Genomic DNA, 20,088 nt, shown 5'->3' on the forward strand with positions numbered 1-20,088 from the left:
AAAATATATTTAACACTTACAGGGGCATTTGCTCTTGTTACTGTAAGAACATGGCTACATAAGGGAAAATAAAATATTTTGAAGGCATAAACCATTGTAATATTGATATCTGTTTCGTATGGATGGAATCAGGTTTTTCTGATTAGGCATTTTACATTCTATATTTTAGAAGGTCTTTTTTTTTTTTATCTTGGTAGCAAGGAAGAAGTTTTCAGGCAAATCAGTTAATTGGTACCCTTTAAGGAAAATGATCTATCAGCTTGGGCTCTTGACCTGTCTTTGTGCATGTGTGTGTATGTGTGTGTGTGTGACCAGTGGCTTTGGGAAATGCTGACTTGTTGATGGACATCAACTACCTAAGGACTAGCAATGATACAGGAAAATTACAGACCTAAATACTCAGTTTAAAGATGCTCTTTGTTGACCTTTTATCTAGGAGTCAAATGCTGCTGGAGGATGGGATGATCTTTAGGCTCTCGGGACTTTGCCTTATATTGATATCATTTGGGAGAACTTTTGTAGCTACAAGTCTTGCCCAACTAAGTCTCTGGATCTCCCATTAGCTCCAGGTAAATGTTCAATCAAGGAAAGGTGTTGATAGGGCCAGAGACTGAAGATGGAGAAGAGGCATCCGAGAGAGCAAAGGGTAAGGCAAGGACATGTGGAATATACACTTGGCTCATTGCTCTTGGAGATTTCAAGATCTGAATAATGCAAATACTTGCCCTGACCTGTCACCTTTCAAAAGTAGTTTTTAATAATATTCCCAATCCAGGCAATATATTTCAGTCTCAAATTATTTGAAATAAGTGAGCTAGGTTTGGAAGAGCAAAACCTCATTCTGTGGAAAGGGAGAGTAAGTTAGCTATAGGATTCCCTCTTTCTCTTGGAGAGTAGGGCCATTAGTAGAAATATGAGGGTAAGTAGAGGACACCAGTTTCTTACAAATATGTACAGGAGTTGTTGGCAGGGAGCAGGGTTGCCTGGAATGAAGTTGAAATTTTTCATATTTCCATATATATGGAAAATTTTCAAATTCCATATATATATATGATTCACAGCTTCTAGAAAGAATGAAAACCAGGAAAGGACACAGGTCAAATTTAATTCAACCAGTGACCTGTGGATACTTAGGAAGTGGCATAGGAACTCTTAAGAGATACGAGAAAAAGTGAAGAATAATACTTAATGTCAATAGTCTGCATATCACTAAAGAAATTAATTAGGGAGCAAATATTTAAAAAGTAACATTTCTAATTCTAAAATGTGTATTACAAGCAGTGAGGCAGAATGTAGTTCAGGGACTCAGGGTATTGAGGATGTAAGATTAGAATTGAGTAGTGAAAAGGAGATGAAGAAGAGCCTGTCATTTATGAATAAGTTTTGACCATCCACACACATAGAGAATCTAAAGTTGAGGAACTTCTGCATCTTGCTTATTGGAACTATAAATGTCCAGTGGCTTGGGCCAAAAACCTTGGAATCATCCTGGACTTCTTTTTCTCACATCCCATGACAAATCCATCCATGAATCTTGTCTGGACCTTCAACATGTGTCTTATATATATCAGCACCTTCATTGGTACCAACTTAGTCCTAACCAATATAATTTTTGGCTAGGACCATTTCAAATGGCCTTGTAACTGGTTCCCATGTTTATGATTCTTTGCTTTCCTTGGTAGAAGGAAGTCCAGTTTTTATTTGGGGAAGCAATGTATCCAGCTAAAATGCTGTATTTTCTGCCCTTCTTTGTAGTTAGATGTAACCTTGTGGCTAAGAGCTGGTCAATGAGATATAAGGCGAGGTGTGGTACAGGACATCTTGGAAACGTCCTAAAGTAGAGTGGACCCATTAGAAGACATGTCCTATTTGTCCATCTTTCTTCCTATTCTTTGCTTCTTGGAATGTGAATATGATAGCTACATTTTCAGCTGCCATCTTGGATAATGAGGTGATTCATGAAGAATGAGGCAGCAGAAAAATGGAAGAAACCCAGGAGCCTGATGACTTTGGAGTTGCCATAGTAGAGTAGCAACTTGGACTGCTCACCTCTGAAATTATTTCATATGTTTAAGTCATTGGTATTTAATTTTTATGCCATATGCTAAAATAAACCCCCAGCAGCATATTGTACACATCCTTTAAGAATATATCAGATCACTTCTTTCTTCTAACTTCTTTCCTTTAACACACTCCAGTAGTTTCCCATCTCATTAGGAAGAGAATCTAAATTTAGGATTACTAACCTCTGATCTCTTCGTTGACCTGTCTTCCTCATTCACTCTGCTGCAGCTCTTCTATAAGTATACCAGGCATACACCTACCTCAGGCTTTGCACATAATGTCCTTTGCCTAGAGTATTCTTTCTCCAGATATTCATGTGGCTCACTTATTTTGTTTGCTCTTTGAGAAAATATCAGCCTATCAGAGAGGCCTTGCTGGTCATCTTTTTGAAATTGCAGACACTTATTATTCTCTATCTTCTTATTTTGCTTTCTTTTCTTCATAACATTCATCACCACATAACATATTATAGATTTATTATTTGTTTACAATCTGCTTCTTCTGCTAGAATGTTCCAAAAGGCAAACGACTTTAGTGATTTATTTACTACTGTCTCTTCAATGTCTAGGACACTGAATATGTGTTGATGTGTTGAATAAAACCATGTGTTGAAGGTTGATGGAGAAGTAAAATGGTGCAGAATTCAGGTCCTGGATTAAATTTAAGAAGCATAATTTGTAAACTCTTGATTTCTTAATTACTACTTTTTCTTTTTTAAAAGATTTTATTTATTTATTCATGAGAGACGCAGAGAGAGAAGCAGAGACATAGGCAGAGAGAGAAGCAGGCTCCTCACGGGGAGCCCTGTGCAGGACTTGCTCTTGGGACCCCAGGACCATGCACTGAGCCAAAGGCAGACACTCAACCGCTGAGCCACCCAGGCATCCCAATTATTATTTTTTCTAACTAAATTTTTTCTAATTAATTTTTACCGTCCTTAATTGTTCTCACATATATAAATATTTATGTGTACATGGGTACACATGTAAACACATGTATATGTGCACACACATACACGTATGTATTTACACACATATATACAGACATATACCTATATCCACAAATGTATGTAATTATGAGTTGTGAGAAATGTAAAATCCATTGATAAGTTATCTTTCTGTTTCTAAAAGACATTTGAAACTGCTAAAGGACTCCAACTCTCAAAAATCTGGTTGCTAGCATAGCTCTAAACTTTTGTCTTCTCTTGTCTGTAGTATGTATGAAAGTTCTTAAGAGATAATAAAGTTATTCAAATATAAGATTGAATCATCATTATTATCATCATCAGTGGTAATTCAATCTCTGAATCTCTGTTCCTCTCTCTCTTTCTCATACCCATTTATGGTACCAGAAAAGTAGCTGAGTGGAATTTTCTTTCTTTTTCTGATACCATCTATGGGCCACGATAAAGGACAAAAAGTTTCAAGCCCCCAAATAATTTCTTTAAGAGATTTGAACAAATGAAATAGAAAGTATTATAGTGGAAGCACTTTATCAGCTATTCCCACAGTATTACAAAGGTGACATTCTACATGGAGTATGTATGTACTTTCAAAGGATTCTGCTATGTAAAAGTGAATCAAGATCACCTAACAACTATATTTAGAACTACTTTATGAAAATATTGCATCCTCTATATTATTTTTCCATTTATGGAAACCAGCATCCTAATATATCGAAGACTAGGCCCCTTCATCAGGAAACCCAATAGTTCTACATATGGCCTTCAGGAGTCTTGAATTCTCTGTGCCTTATTTGTGTTTCCATCTATAAAACAGAATTGACATTCTTTTCTTACTAGTACAACTTATATAGTAGAAAGGAGGATTATAAATTTCTTTGAGGCAAAATTTTCACCATTATTTATAAGGCTGTACTTATTGACTCCTGAACTTTATTTAAAAATGGCATCTTAATTTTAGGATCATAAGAGCTATAGTTATATTTATCATTATTTTACCTTAATTAGCAAAATATCCAGAACTTTCATTTATTTACCATCTCTACTTCTTCTTTCCATTTCTCCCTCCTTTTTTAAAAATTATTTTTAGGGGGTACTATTAAACACAAAAGAGAATTAACCCAATCAATTAATACTAATGAGCTGGGATAGAAATGGGCATATTGCCTTAATTTAGTTAATTATATTTTTCGTTCTTTTATGTTAAGATGCCCAACAGCCATAGGCATCTCTGAATTAAAATTTATTATTTTATCCCAAGTAATTATGATGAGCCATAATAACACAGGAGGGATGTTACCCTCTTGTCAGAGCCATTATGCATCATGGACAAGGATCTTCATTTTGTAGTCTGTAGTTGGAGAAACATTCGTATTTTCTGAATGAAGGAATGAATTCCTCTCTCTTCTGATGGCCAAGCAGTTTGACATAAGGTGGCCTAGAAATGATGGTTAAGACAGGGCCAATTAGAGGAAGATGAATTCCAGGAACTCCTCTTCCCTTGGTGTTGGGCTTTCAAAAGGAAGATATTTCAGTTTCTTACTACTTACAATGCCATCCCTTTAAAATGCTTGAGCAGAAACTTGTTTCTAGTCTCTGTTGCTGCTGAATAGTGCACTGGTTTCTTTTAATGTGATTTTTCTATTTCTTGGTCTGCTAGTGTATACCAAAGCAGTTAAATGCTTGGCAGGCTTTTGGGCCAGAGAGAATGGACTCTGAATCTGAGTTCTGCTTCCTACTAGTCTTGTGACCTTGGGCAAGTTGCATAGCCTTAGTAAACCTCACATTTCTCTTCATGAGTGTCATGCTTGATATAATGGCAGCAACAGTAACAATGATGGCTAACTTTTATTGTTTGCTATTGTGTGGCAAGTCTACGGTGTATTGCCCAGCTCAAATGGATGCTTTGAGTATTAGATGAGGGAGTATATATGTAAGGCCCTTAGCACAGTACCTGGTCCAGAGTAAGTACCCAATTAATGATAGCTTTTGTTTTGGTTTTGTTTTTTTCCAGACTGATGGGGATAACAGAAGAGAAGGCTGAAATATCAGGCCTAAGTTGCAAACTTATTTACAGATAGTGGCTGCTTTTATATACAAAGCAAACTGGATTACTGAAAGAATTAGCTTGGTAATAAGGACTTTGGATTTGCTTTTGCCTCTGTTATCTTCAGAATACATATTGAAGTGCTTTTCTTTCTATGGAAGAGAGGGAAGATACAGAGATGGCAGTAGCAGAATCTGTTTGGTCGTCTCCATTTTCCTTGTTATTCTGACTTCATAAGAGCGTGTTTTTCTGGTGCTTTTTGGCACGTGGTCTTATTTTCTCCAATTTTTTTGTGGTCTACAGTTTTGAAAATACTCAGATCTTTCTAGTCTATTATGTTTGGGATTTCTGTGACATGCAAATGCATATGGGCTCACTAAGATGAGTCACCTTCTCTTGACCCACTATCAAGTTCATTGCAGAGTTTCTTCATCCTTTTTTTTTTTTTTTAAAGATTTTATTTATTTATTCGTGAGAGACACAGAGAGAGAGAACAAAGGCAGAGACACAGGCAGAGGGAGAAGCAGTCTCCATGCAGAGAGCCCGATGTGGGACTCAATCCCGGGACTCCAGGATCACGCCCTGGGCTGAAGGCAGCTGCTCAACTGCTGAGCCACCCAGGCGTCCCGAGTTTCTTCATCCTTGCCAAGGATTTGCAGATTTCAGAATAAGGCATTCAGTGCTGTACCCAGCACAGCCTTTTTTAATCTCAGGGATTCTCCACTGGGTTCCTTCTAGTGAACACTGAGTCAGGCTCAGTTGCAGTAGGTACATGCTTCAGATAACACTTTGCAGTGCTGTAGTCTGGGAATGCTGTGAGGCGGGACTTCCCTGGGACATAACTTGTGGTTTATTTGGGCTTCAGGTCTGTGTGAGTCACTGAGCAGATTACCCTAGGCATGTAATTTCAACTTCACAGATACCAGCATGGATTTAAAAGAAATCTAACTGCAGGCAGGCTGGAGTTTTGCTAAAAATGAAGTACCCTGAAATAATACTTCTTTTGTAACTATATAACATCCTAGTCAGCAGGAGGAAGTTTGGGGGGCTGGTAAAATTTGTTACAAATTGGTGAGTTTAAAATAATTTTCCTGAAAGCTGGCTGAAAAAGATCAACTGAACTGCCTCCTCTTCCAGTTGAACCATAGCTACCATTCAAGGCAGAGGGAAGATGATGAGGTATAGACAGTATAGAAAGGTGGACTTCTTGCAATTTGGTCAGGAAACTGGGGGCCTGAGTTGAAATATGAGGCAGCCACAGATTCTCCTTGAGCTTTGAATCAGGTGCCTGTCCTCAGATCAATGCAGAAAATGCAAACAACGGTGACTCTCTCCCCTTTGTAGGAGGGAAGTGCAGTAAAGGAGTTAATGTACTTTCCTCTCTCTTCAAGCATGGTGCTCCAGAAGAGGCTGGGCTTTGCAGTAGGCAAATGGTGAAGCCGGATGAAGAAGTCGGTATCAAAAGAAATAGCCCAACTTTTTGTGACATCCACCGTTAACTCCCTTTACCTTGTGTGTCTCTATGTGTTTGTCTTTTCCTGGTGACTACATATTTAATATTAGAGTGTATTTTTTAATTCCCTCTATCTTTGGAGAAGGTGCGGTGTAAGGCTATACGCTTAAGAGAGCAGGAACAGGGTCTGCTTTTGCTCATGTCTATATTGCAGGACCATTATATCTTCAGGCACATAGTAGGCATTCAAATAATTGTAGAATGAGTGAACTAATGAGTGAAATTCTGACCTAAAGAGGCAGATTAATGTTAGTCGTGGATTTCTCTATATTCAGAGTCCTTCCTGGTATTCTCAAATGTTAGTGGATTAGTCCAGACAGTGACCAATTTCATTTACTATTTGTGTATCAGGAGATCAGAGACAAAGGCTTTTTACTGTGGGGGACACTTGGCTCTGAAACCCCTTATTTTTCCCAATCAGACAATGGCTTACATTATTTACCTCCAGAGAACAGTCCCAGACGCACTTGATTAGCCTTAAATGAAAGATAAGCCATTGCTATGAGAAAGGACATGCTTTCAATAGATAGGCAAACAGACAGATAGATAGATATTAAACAATTTACAGTTTTATGTCTTGACAACTTGAATGTTGTAACATGAAAAATGCTACCAAATGGGATCAGTCCCTTCCTAGCAGAGAAGCTATAATATTTTCAGTAATGAAAGATAAATATTTCAAACTTCCTTACTTAAAACCCTTCACTGGCTTTCCATTAGCTTTTGAGATCAAGCCTAAACTCCTTAATATGGCTTATAGGGTCCTTCAGGGTTTGGTCTCTCCTTACCTCTTTACCTCATTTGTTGATTAATGATTTCCATATCCTGTTTATCCAGATTGAAAGCAGAACTAGAACTCTGGGATGCTTATGTATCTGGGATTCTTATACATATAAAAATATATCAGAGACCAAGCATTTCATCACTTTTCTTATAGACTATGATATTCGTGGGGGGTCAGGAAAAGATAGGAGGTATTCTGATTTTTTAAATAAGTAAGTCCTATGAGGAAACAACCATGATCTTTCACTCATGAAGTTATTATGCTATATCCAGTTTATGTTTACAATATTCAGAGAACAATTATATTTGGAACTTTTTGAATTGCTTAGAGAAATGTAACAAACTGGAGGGTTTATTAAAAAATGTGATTGGGTCGATGCTAATTTGATCTTTGATAGAAGGGAGGAGATTATTTGAATGAATGAATGAGTACCTTGGTAGTGAAGGAGATTCTTACATGACTGGTAAAAATCAGTCAGTTCTTTAAAGAAAAGATGGGGTTTTGTTGGTTTGTTTGTAGTTTTGTCCCCCCTTGGTCTTCTCTGTTTCTCCTTACAAATAGCTTTCATTCTGAGATCTTAAGAGACTTTTTAGAAATCCACAGAACAGTTGAGGGCCTTATGTACTTAAATGCCAGAAGCTGTGTTGATAAAAGGAAGTGATGATTTTTTGGAGAGAGAAAGGAATCAAGGTTTAGTTAAGTAACAACAGATAATAATAGCTGTAATGACAAAGGCATTTATTTGTATCCGTGTGTCAGTTCCTTTAAGTATTTCTATATAGTTTCTTTTCCACAAATATGTTTAAATGTTGTAATGTATACAGTTAATTTATAAAGTTTAAGAGTTTTGTGTTTCATAGAAAAAGTAAAAGCTGACTCACAATCTTTATTGTCTTTCTCAAATGTCTAAAAATGGCCAAGCCACTAAAACCAGGGTGTTTTTATTCACCTGGAGCAATTAGACTTCACTTTGATCTTGTGGCAATAGAGACTGTATTTTTCACATTTTTAATTTCAACATCTAGCAGAAAGTCTGGGAAATAATGCAGATGTTGGTTGAATGATGAAGTGAATTAATCCACAATCCCAGCCTTGTATTCCTCCACTTATTTTCAGTGATAGCAAACAACACAAGATATGGACACCTAGATCAATCGCTTTATTTACCTAGAATAGTGGTTCTGAAAGTTTGGTCCCTGATCAGCAGCATCAGCATCACCTGGACACTTGTGAGAAATGCAGATTTGGGGGCCCCACAGCAAACTAACTTTGGGTATGAGGCCCGCCAATCTGTGTTTTAAGACCTCCAGGTGGGCAGCCCTGGTGGCTCAGCGGTTTAGTGCCGCCTTCAGCCCAAGGCCTGATCCTGGAGATCTGGGATCGAGTCCCACGTCGGGCTCCCTGCATAGAGCCTGCTTCTTCTCCCTCTGCCTGTGTCTCTGCCTCTCTCTCCCTCTCTGTGTGTCTCTCATGAATAAATAAACAAACAAAACAAAACAAAAAAAAGACCTCCCAGTGATTTAGATGCATGCTGAGGCTTGAGAACTACTAGCCTAAAACAATAAAGGGAGCCATATAGAACTGTTGGGACTGGAAGACAATTTACCTAGCCCTGCTACTTTTTTCCCCAAAGGCTATGCGACCCTTTGCAAAAAACAGTGAAAACTCTGGCTGGCCACATTGCATGGGCCAATCCTGAGCATGGCACTTTTTGTTAGCTGTAGTTCTCTGCCCTGCCAGGGGAATTGGAGCTGATGAAGATGATTTCTTTCAACTACTATTGTTTGTGGCTCTGAGTTGGTGATTTTGTTTCAGATATGCTTTTTCCCCTCTCCATTGCCCATTTGACGGTAGTACCAGGCTAATTAAGGAATTAGTATGTGACATCTATTTCGAGGAGGCATGTGATTCTTTTCCTGCATCCTGAGAACATTTTTGCCCACACTTTCTAGTTCATATTTTCTTTTTTTAATCAGGCAGAGACATTACAATTAAAATACCGTTAAAGCGATTCTGGCAAGTATTGCAATAAGCATGTTTTTTAATTAAAGGAAGAACAGGGGGATGCATAAGCAGCATCGGCTAAAGGGGAAATTTTCATTCGATATCTATTTTAATTGAAATGAAAAAAAAATCGGGAAAAAGCAACAGCAGCAGCCTGTGCCTGTGTGTGTGTGTGTGTGTGTGTGTGTGTGTGTGTGGCTCGCTCCCAGGTTGCTAGGTTTAGGTGTTCTGTGCTTGATTAATTAGTAGCCAGTCAGAGAGTCCATTCCCTTTGCCCCCAATCCTTAAAGCCTGATTTATGCCTCACATCCCCCATGAATATGTGAGGGCTCAGGCATCTATTTCCTGAGCTGCTAGTGGATAGGATTATGGAGCGTGCACTGAGCTCTTGGGGGCTCTCGTTTGCCAGCCAAATTGATTTTCCGCCTTTCTGGCCAGGGACAAGCCCACCTCGAAGGCTTCCAGGCTCTGCTCCAGTGGATCAGGCACAAGCCTAATCCGGATCTTGCCAACAAAGGAAGCTGTGTGCATCCCCAACACAACACAGGCTTTGGGCTGTGGCTGCCTTCCCCATATACCACCTTTTCCCCCTTCTTTCTCACTTTCTCCTGATGCCCATGTCCACAGCAGCGTGGTATGATAGGGTGCAGCAATGTGCCTGCATCACTCAGCCAGCCCTTCTGACCATCCTGAATGGATAGTCATCTATAATTTTCTGGGGAAAGGAAATTCCACAAGCTTCTGTATCTATCTGACTGTGTAACAACTGTAAAGGTAACCAAAATACAGGCGGCTAAACATTTTAAGGAATTATTTGGGGTTGACACAAAAAACCGAATGAGGGTTAATCAATATAAATAAGTAAACTGGATTGTTTTCCTATACAAATTTAGGTAGTTCAGGCTTTGAGCAACGAATTCTCTAGTTTGGGTTATAGATTAATCTAATTAATTGAGGTCCTCAGATGCCTGCCTGGGTCTTACCTCCATTCACCTCTGGCTTTCCCTCTGCTTGACCCTGGAGTCACTCTCCCTGGGCTCATTTTGTCACCTCGCATTTGCCTAAACAAGTGCATTCTTGCTCTGCACCCTTTCTCCCGTGAGCCTCCTAAAAATGACATAATGACATCTTCATCCACCACCTTCACACTTCTTAAAGTTCTTCCTAGGGCCTCTGTCACTACGACCTTCCAAATGCTCTAATTCACCTAATTCTTTGACCCACACTCAAGAATCTTGCTCCTTTCTCTCCTTATTCTAGTTTTCAAATATTAGTATTTGACAGGTGTTTCTCTTATCTTTCTTCTGCTCTCACTCTCCATGTTCTCCTTGGGAGACCTCATTCATTTATGTCACTTCAACTGTTCCTTATTCAACCAGTATTTGGTGACCACTTGCCAAGTCCCCAATGTGCCAGGCACTTTTCCAGGCACAGCGCTATAGTTGTGAGGGAAATGGACCAAAATTCTTGCTCTCATGGAGTTTATGCCTATAAAGAAAGTAGTCCAGGGAGCAGATTATATTTTTGTGAGATTTGCTGAGCAGCATGGAGAAAAACACAGCAGGAATGGTGGTGGTTGGCGGGATTTTCACATGGCGAGGCAAAGACTGCAAGTCAGTGGGAATAGGAAGGTCAATACATCAGGAGGACTCTGAGCCTGCGGCAGAGCAGAGTGAGATTGGCCCAGAGAGGACCAACCCTGTAGGATTTAGTAGGCTTTGACTCTGAGTGTGGTGGGAGCCATTGGAGACTCTGAGCAGAGAGGGACAGGAGAAAGTTTACATGAAAGAAAAAAGAATCACACTGGGTGCTGTTTTGAGAGTAGACCCTGGGGTGGGGTTGGGGATAGAAGTAGGGAGCTGAGTGGAGAGGCTGTTACAATAATCCAGGGATGAGATGAGAGTGACTTACACCCCAGTGGTAGACATGGAAGTGGTGAGAAGTGGTTGGATCATGGGGATTTTCTGAAGGAAGAAGGCACTAAATTTCCTAGAGAATTGGCTCTGAGTGAAATATCAACCCTAGGATTTTCTGACTGAGCACTTGCAAGAATGGAGTTGCCACTTGCGGCCTTGGCAAGGACTGTAGGATGATCCATGGGACAAGGCGAGGAGATCATTTTCTGGATATACTAAGTTGAGGGTCGGTGAGACATCCAAGTAGAGATCTTTAGAGGTAGTTGGGTGCATGAGTTTGAGCCGAGGGCAGGGGTGGGCCTTGAAGATATAAATTTGGGAGTCATCAGCAATTAGCCTGTGATGGTGTTTAAACCCCAAGGACAAGATGAGACCACCAATGCACTATTCATGGAATAATAGGAAAAACGGTGGAGACACTCCAAGTGTCAGGGTACCCCCAACTGCCAGTAGTTGGGAAAATCAGGAGGAAATTAGGTAGAGGAGGCTGGGAGGAGAGGTTTGAGGGGTAAGAAGAAAACCAGCACTGGCAAGAGACGGGAAGGAGTTTCAAGAAAAAAGGAGTGACCAAGTGTGCCAAATAGTGCTGGTCACTCAGGACAGGTGAGAACAGAGCTTTGAGCCTTCGATCCAGCTGTGTGGCTGTTGCCATTGTGACCTTACCAGGACCAGTTCTGATAGACTGATCAGGAAAAGGCCCACCTGGGGAGGACTCAGGAAAGGGAGAGAAAGAATTGAAGATAGAAAGTATAGCCGGCACTCTGGGTCTTACTGTGGGGTAAAATACTTATAACTCTAAATTTTTAGTGTGAGGGGGAAAATAGCTAGAATGGTGTTGCTGTTTATTTATTTATTTATTTTTTTCAAAACAACAGATCATTTTGCGGTTATTACAGAGGATGGCTAATTGTAGGGTTAGCCAAAAGCACATTTTGATGTGCTTTGCAAACATTAAGCTAGCTGCTAAAAGTCTCTTTGACTTCCCTTTAAAAGAAATAAAAGGGATGTTTAATGGAAAAAAGTGATTACATGTAAAAAGTTGTGTTCATTTATTTATTTTAGAGGGGAAGTAACAATAATGATGGTTGATTGATTTTAATAAAATTACCCAAGGTTACTTGTGGGACAGACTCGGCTTTCATGAACAATCATAACAAGCAATGTAAGGGTCATGGCCACAGGCTGCGTTCAGCCCTGCGCTTTTTTTCAGTGTTCAGAAATGTGGTCAAGCGCTATAAAGTGGAGGAATAAAGTCCTCCCTCTGCCCTCCCATACGCAAGCACTATGCTCTGCAGCAGCCCACGGGATATTTGTTTTAAGCTAATAAGGTGTGAGGATAAAACACTCGGGGCCTTGGTGCAGGGCCAGATTGAGTATAAACCTTACATTCCTTCACACTAGAAGCTTTCATTGTGGTTATCACTTTTAATTATTTCAATTAAAAAGAGCTGAATTCCTCATCACACTCTCTTCTTAATTTACCTAGATTTCCTTATCCTTGCCACTGATAAGGAAGGAGGGAGGGCTTTTTAGCCTGGAATAGTGGTTATCATATTAATTAATTAGTCCTGTTTTTAGTACTCTTGCCAACACAAATCATTCATTTTCTTTGGGCCCAGATTTCTCCCTTCATTAGCGTCATTATTAGTTCCCATCAGTAAATGACGTTTTTAAATTTCTACCAATTTGTTTTAGTGTGTTTAATAGTTTGCTTGATGTGACAAGGAACAAAGCCCAGGTTTATAAATTTACCCACTAATCCTTGTAATCTGCCTCAAATCCTGTTTGGAATGAGGCGAGGTATATCTACATTAACAAAATGAAAATAAATCATATATAAACAAGCCACAGGCAAACTTAACTTAGGTTAACACATGTTTTTCCTTAAATGTAACTATGATAATTCTAATGAATAATAAAGTAACCTGGGAGGGTTTGTAGAAGTGGATAGAGTAGGAGCTCTTCTGACAGGGGCTCCTGGGCTCTGATGCTTGCTCTGCTTATTCTGGGCTGAGACAGACCCCCTCTCCCACCCCGCTCTCTGGCCTGTGAAACATGGAGTGTGTAGTGACTTCCTGAGCTTGTTTGGATGGTCATTTCAGATGACATGTATAAAGATTCTGACATATGGTAGGTGTTTCCTAAGTGTTAGCACCCTTTTTGAATTTGTAGTATTATTTGAATTTCTGATTGTGTATGTGATACTTTTCTCACGTGTAACTCAGAGTTCCCTGCAGCATAGGTGGTGTCAGGAAAACATGAGCTCCGTGTCTCCATCAGTATTGGCACACCGGAGTGCATCCTTGAAGATGTAGGTGTCCAGTGTTCTAGAGCTGGAAGGAGTCCCAGCGAATGCATGGTTCTGTTCTGTACATGAATGATGAAAAAACAGATCAGCCCCTGGCACTGAGTAGGACAGGTCTGGAGATCAGGTAATCTGAGGCCTAGCAATCTTATGGGACTTATTGCGGGTCATTCAGAGGCCAATAGATGGAGTCTGTCCCCTGTTTCCACCTCTTGCTCATCAAGGTCAGTTCAAATTTCCTGACTGTTTATAATGGAGGAATCATGCCATGCAAATCCATGGTCCACCAGTTGAAGATAATTAGTTGGGACATTAATGACATGTGGCTGTGAATGAAAAAGTTTTAGTAAACAGGTCACATTTCTTCCCTCTTGTTCACAGCAGGATTAATGATTATTATTGCATTTCTTTTTTTCTTTTTAAAAGATGTTATTTATTTGTTAGAGAGAGAATGCACGTGTGTGTGTGCCAGCACAAGCAGGGGGAGCTTCAGGGAGAAGGAGAAGCAGGCTCCCTACTGAGCAGAGCCCAGTGCAATGCTATGCTGTGTGATGTGGGACTTGATCCCAAGATCCTAGGATCCTGACCTGAGCCAAAGGCAGCTGCTTAACCTAACTGACTGAGCCATCCAAGTGTCCCTATTATTGCCTTTCTAATGATTATTCTTGTCATCATAATGACAATGGAAGGGAAAATTAAAGTCAAAATCACCAGTAGGTCCTTTGGAAGCCTGGAAGCCATGTGGTGCTGCTCAGAGCATCAAGCCTATAGATCAAAGGATAGTTTTTCACTTCTCTCAGGTTATTTACCTGAGGATGTGATTGCTGTGCCATGTTTCAGAAGGAAAGGTGGGCCTGCCAATGGTGAGACATTGGAAGAAGAGGGTCCAGTAGTGCTACCACAATGGAGGAACTGTGAAAATGAGAAGTAATGGCAATAGTGAGAGACGTACAAATGATGAATGTTTCAGTAGCCGCTGATACGACTGTGTTAAGTGTCTAATAGGTGTCAGACCCGAGACTAGGGATCTTTAAGCATTACTTCAAGAAATCTCATCATAGCTCTTTGAGGGAAGAATCCTTACCACACACATTTTACTGAGGGAGAAACTGGATACCCACATGGGGTATGGTGTTCTAAATCGTGGCTGCAAGGAGAGAACACTTTCAGGGGTCAGATCCACGTAAACATCCTGTGCCTGTTGCTGATGGTGTGTGGCTTGGGCTTTAGGAGGCAAGACTAGAAGGTTTGATGAAGAGGATGAGAGCAGTGGAAGAGCAATGTTGGAGCAGAAGGTCAGGAGTGAGGTGGCTTCAACATCTGACTATTGGGTCAAATGTTTATTGATCACTATCTCTGCATGAAGATGGAGGTAAACAAAAATGACTAAAGGCACGTTAACCTTTTTCTTCTGCCCCTTTCATTCCTCCAGTGCATGTTTGAGTGCTTCCAGTTGTGATTTCTGGAGAACAACAATCTGACTCAATAACTTGGCACATTGGATCTAGGACTAAATTTAGCCACCAAAGGAGTCTTGGTACTCACTGTCGTTCACTCTCTGAGACCCCCTCTTACTGCAGAAGAAGCTGCTTTTTGAGCTATTTCTTTTCTGACATGTTGCTTCTTCACATCCTTGGTCTCCCTTTGGTTCATTGAGACAATGTATGGATTTATAGGTTAAATGTGATAACAACATCCTCTCTGAGGAAATGAGAGGGTGTGTGTTGTGTGTTGTGTTGTGTGTGTATCCATAAAGGAAACTCAGATACTTACATCGGATTCTTTAAGGTGATATAACCATTTATTGATTTGTTCCAGAATTATATAGTGAGTGCCAACTACCTAGCAGTCATTGCTCTAGACCACTAGCGGGACAGAGGTGAACAAAACAGAGAAGAGCCCTCATGAAACAGACATTCTGGTGGGAAGAAGGCAGACAATAAATATGTAACTATAAAATATGCCTGATGGTAAGTGTTACGAAGGAAGGAAAGTGTGTTTGGATGAGGGGCTAGTGCCTGCTCTTTTCTATAGACCAGAGAGGGAGGGCCTCTGTGAGAAGTTAACATTTGACTAGAATGACAGGGAGTGAGTGAGTCACAGGGATGTCTGACAGAAGAACACTGCAGGTAAGGGACCGACAGGAGACCTGTCAGACACCTGACATGTTCAGGGCACTTGAATGCAGGAGTGAGTCTTACAAGAAGATGGCGCAAGGGAATTGGAGATGGGTTGGTAAACCATGAAAGGCTACTTGCAGCCCAGTATATGGAGACTTGGACTTTTATTCTGGCTGAGATGGGACATAGTAGTGTGGTATAGAAAAGAGGACCCCTGGCTTTTCCCGTATGAAGTCACAACTCTGACCATGTTACAGGATAGAAGAGTCTTGTCCAGTACTTTTGCAAACCACATCCAGGAGGGAGATAGTTTTAGTAACTCATTCAGTTTAAAGTGGTTATTTATTTGGGATACATTAGTTATTTTGGCATTATGCGGAAAATATTGCTTGAATTCTAAGTCTCTTTAAAGAAAAGTATGTTTTAATATCTTAAGTATTTATTCTTACAATATAATTTTATTATAAAATAATATTCTTATAGAAAATTTGGATATTAGAGAAACATATCTGAATTGGTTAAGGTTATTTGATTACAAATAACAGAAGCCAGCTTTCTTTTACAAAAGGAAATTTATTGAGAATGCATTAGGTTACTAAGAGAATTGATGGGAAAGTCTGGAAAATCAGATATAGAAGTAGGATCAGGGCATTTAAGAATGTATTTAAATTCAATTTGCCAGGGGATGCCTGGGTAGCTCAGTGGTTTAGTGCCTGCCTTCAGCCCAGGGCGTGATCCTGGAGTCTGCGGATCGAGTCCCACATCAGGCTTCCTGCATGAAGCCTGCTTCTCCCTCTGCCTATGTCTCTGCCTCTCTCTCTGTGTGTCTTTCATGAATAAATAAATAAGGTTTTAAAAAAAAGAAAAAAATAAATTCAATTTGCCAACACATAGTATAATATCCAGTGCTCATCCCATCAAGTGCCCTCCTCAGTGCCCATCACCCAGTTACCCCATCTCCCCCACCTCTGCTTCTACAACCCTTTGTTTCCTAGAGTTAGGAGTCTCTCATGGTTTGTCTCCCTCTATAATTTTTTCTACTCAGTTCCCCTCCTTTCCCTTACAATCCCTTTCACGATTTCTTATATTCCCCATATGAGTGAAACCATATGATGAATGTCCTCCAATTGACCTCCAATTGACTTATTTCTCTCAGCATAATACCCTCCAGTTCCATCCATGTCAAAGCAAATGGTGGGTATTCATCTCTTCTGATGGCTGAGGAATATTCCATTGTATACATATACAACATTTTCTTTATCCATTCATCTGTCAAAGGACATTGTGACTCCTTTTACAGTTTGGCTATTGTGGACATTGCTGCTATGAACATTGGGGTGCTGGTGTCCTGGTGTTTCACTCCATCCATATCTTTGGGGTAAATACCCAGTAGTACAATTGCTGAGTTATAGAGTAACTATATTTTAAACTCTTTGAGGAACCTCCACACAGTTTTCCAGAGTGGCTGTACCAGTTTGCATTCCCACCAACAGTGCAAGAAGGTTCCCCTTTCTCCACATCCTCTCCAACATTTGTTGTTTCCTGTCTTGTTAATTTTTGCCATTCTCCCTAGTGTGAGGTGGTATCTCATTGTGGTTTTGATTTGTATTTCCCTGATGGCAAGTGATGCAGAGCATTTTCTCATGTGCTTGTTGGCCATGTGTAGGTCTTCTTTGGAGAAATGTCTGTTCATGTCTTCTGCCTATTTCATGACTGTATTGTTTGTTTCTTGGGTGTTGAATTTGATAAGTTCTTTATAGATCTTGGATACTAGCCCTTTATCTGATATGTCATTTGGAAATATCTTCTCCCATTCTGTAGGTTGTCTTTTAGGTTTGTTGACTGTGTCTTTTGCTGTGCAGAAGCTTTTCATCTTGATGAAGTCCTAATAGTTCATTTTTGCTTTTGTTTCTCTTGCCTTCATGGATGTATCTTATAAGAAGTTACTGTGGCCAAGTTGAAAAAAGGTTGTTGCCTGTGTTCTCCTCTAGGATTTTGATGGATTCTTGTCTCACATTGAGATCTTTCAACCATTTTGAGTGTATTTTTGTGTCTGGTGTAAGAGATGGTCCAGTTTCATTTTTCTGCATGTGACTGTCCAATTTTCCCAACACGATGTATTGAAGAGACTGTCCTTTTTCCAGTGGATAGTCTTTCCTGCTTTGTCGAGTATTAGTTGGCCATGGAGTTGAGGGCCCATTTCTGGGTTCTCTATTCTGTTCCATTGATCTATGTGTCTGTTTTTGTGCCAGTACCACACTGTCTTCAAGAAATCCAGCATTGTGATGCCCCTGCCATTTACTTTCTTTTTCAATATTCCTCTGACTATTCGGGGTCTTTTCTGATTCTACACAAATCTTAAGATTATTTGTTCCAACTCTGTGAAGAAAGTCTATGGTATTTTGGTAGGGATTTCCCTGAATGTGTACAGTGCCCTGGGTAGCATATACATTTTCACAATATTTATTCTTCAAACCCACGAGCATGGAATGTTTTTCCATCTCTTTACATCTTCCTCAATTTCTTTCACAAGTGTTCTGTAGTTTTTAGGGTATACATCCTTTACTGCTTTGGTTTGGTTTATTACTAGGTATCTTATGCTTTGGATGCAATTGTAAATGGGATGGATTCCTTAATTTCTCTTTCTTCAGTTTCATTGTTAATGTATAGAAATGCCACTGATTTCTGTGGATCAGTGGCATTTTGAAGGGGCTTCGCAGGTGGGAATTGGGGGCACCTCAGCAACGGGAGCTCTTCTCAGGCTCATTTAGATACTACCACTGGAATTGCTAAAATCTAAACATTTCCAGTCTTCTATTCCCTCTTGTTCCAAATTTCCATTTGAAGCCTGGGTACATGACTTAGGCTATGGAAGGATGGGATGCTGTGATTGATAGTCTCACTTAACCCTATTCAGTGGAACAGAGCAACTTCTTAAGGAAAATTGGATCTATTATCAAAAGTTAAGTAAAATCGATGGTGGGGCCAGCTAAAGTGGGGCAAATGTCATGCTGGTAGTCCTAATTACATTTCCTTTTTACCCTAATTCTAGTAATTTTGGCCTATTTTCTTCTATTCCTATTTCTTATTCATTTGTTTCTTTGTATTTCTTTTTTTTTAAGATTTTATTTATTTATTCATGAGAGATACAGAGAGAGAGAGACAGAGACACAGGCAGTGGGAGAAGCAGGCACCCTGCAAGAAGCCTGATGTGGGACTTGATCCCGGGACTCCAGGATCACTCCCTGGGCCGAAGGCAGGTGCTCAATCATGGAGCTGAGCCACCCAGGGATCCCTGTTTATTTGTATTTCTAAGCTTAATTTTATAGGCAGCTTTCATCTGCTGCTAGATGGCTAAAATGGTGACCTTCTCATCCTCATTTAACCGGTCCTAAACTGCTGTCATTTAGCATATTGTCATTAAAAATAACATAATTAGGGATCCCTGAGTAGCTCAGTGGGTGAGCATCTGCCTTAGGCTCAGGGCGTGATCCCGGGGTCCTCGGATTGAGTCCTTCATTGGGCTCCCTACAGGGAGCCCACTTCTCCCTCTGCCTATGTCTATGCCTCTCTCTATGTGTCTCTCATGAATAAAGAAATGAAATCTTAAAAAAAAAAGAGAGAGAGAGAGAAATAAAAATACCATAAATAAAGATATAGTGAAGAGTGATAGCTAACCTCAACTGGCTTAGTAGCATAGTGCTTCTACCCCTGGGTGGTCCAACCTATATTCTATCACTCTTCTAGAAGAGAGAGCAAGATAAAATAAGTTTAAATTTCATCAAAGTATATAAATTGAAGAGGATTTCATCAGACATTGGAACTGTCAAAAGGAGATGAAATTTATCCTCCCAGGGACTGACAATCTTCTCTTTGGTCATTAGGAGGCAAGCTGATTTTCATGGATCCAGGGCCCATTGAGCTGAGGGCACATGCCATCCTCATTTCTGATGGTGGAGAGCTCCGGATTGGATCAGAGGACAAGCCCTTCCAAGGCAAAGCTGAGATCAAACTCTATGGGAGCTCCCACTCTACCCCCTTCTTTCCATATGGCGTCAAGTTCCTGGCTGTGAGGAATGGAACTCTTTCTCTGCATGGTGAGTGAGACACTTGACCAAAAAAGGTGAGGTGGAATGGCTCCTAGACAATGTACTGGTGATGAGGAAAATGGCAAAAACCTCTTAAAAATCTTTGGCTGTTAGGTACTGAGGCAACAAAGTTAATTATAGCATGGACACTATTTCCTTAAATAAGAAATATCAGCTGTTATGATTCTTGTGGCAGACAGAGTATATGTGGTTCCCAATTATTTATTCCTCTTCCTGGAAGAGGATTGTATGCTTCCACCAACTGCCAGGTGACTTTCAGTGCCTC

General features: G+C 40.2%; 1 protein-coding gene and 1 long non-coding RNA gene across 3 annotated transcripts in view; one reads left to right on the forward strand and one right to left on the reverse strand.

The window, feature by feature from the left end:
* The window catches only part of PKHD1 (PKHD1 ciliary IPT domain containing fibrocystin/polyductin), a 470,542-nt gene that overhangs the window by 150,061 nt on the left and 300,393 nt on the right, over positions 1-20,088 (forward strand). For both annotated transcript variants that reach the window (XM_077903688.1, XM_077903687.1), the window contains one exon: positions 19,599-19,811. In XM_077903688.1, the coding sequence (XP_077759814.1) occupies positions 19,599-19,811 (213 nt within the window). The remainder of the gene's footprint in view (positions 1-19,598; positions 19,812-20,088) is intronic.
* The window catches only part of LOC144317385 (uncharacterized), a 34,225-nt gene that overhangs the window by 8,292 nt on the left and 5,845 nt on the right, over positions 1-20,088 (reverse strand). The gene's annotated exons all lie outside the window — the stretch shown is intronic.

Source organism: Canis aureus, chromosome 7 (assembly GCF_053574225.1).
Source record: "Canis aureus isolate CA01 chromosome 7, VMU_Caureus_v.1.0, whole genome shotgun sequence".
Classification (NCBI taxonomy): Eukaryota; Metazoa; Chordata; class Mammalia; order Carnivora; family Canidae; genus Canis; species Canis aureus.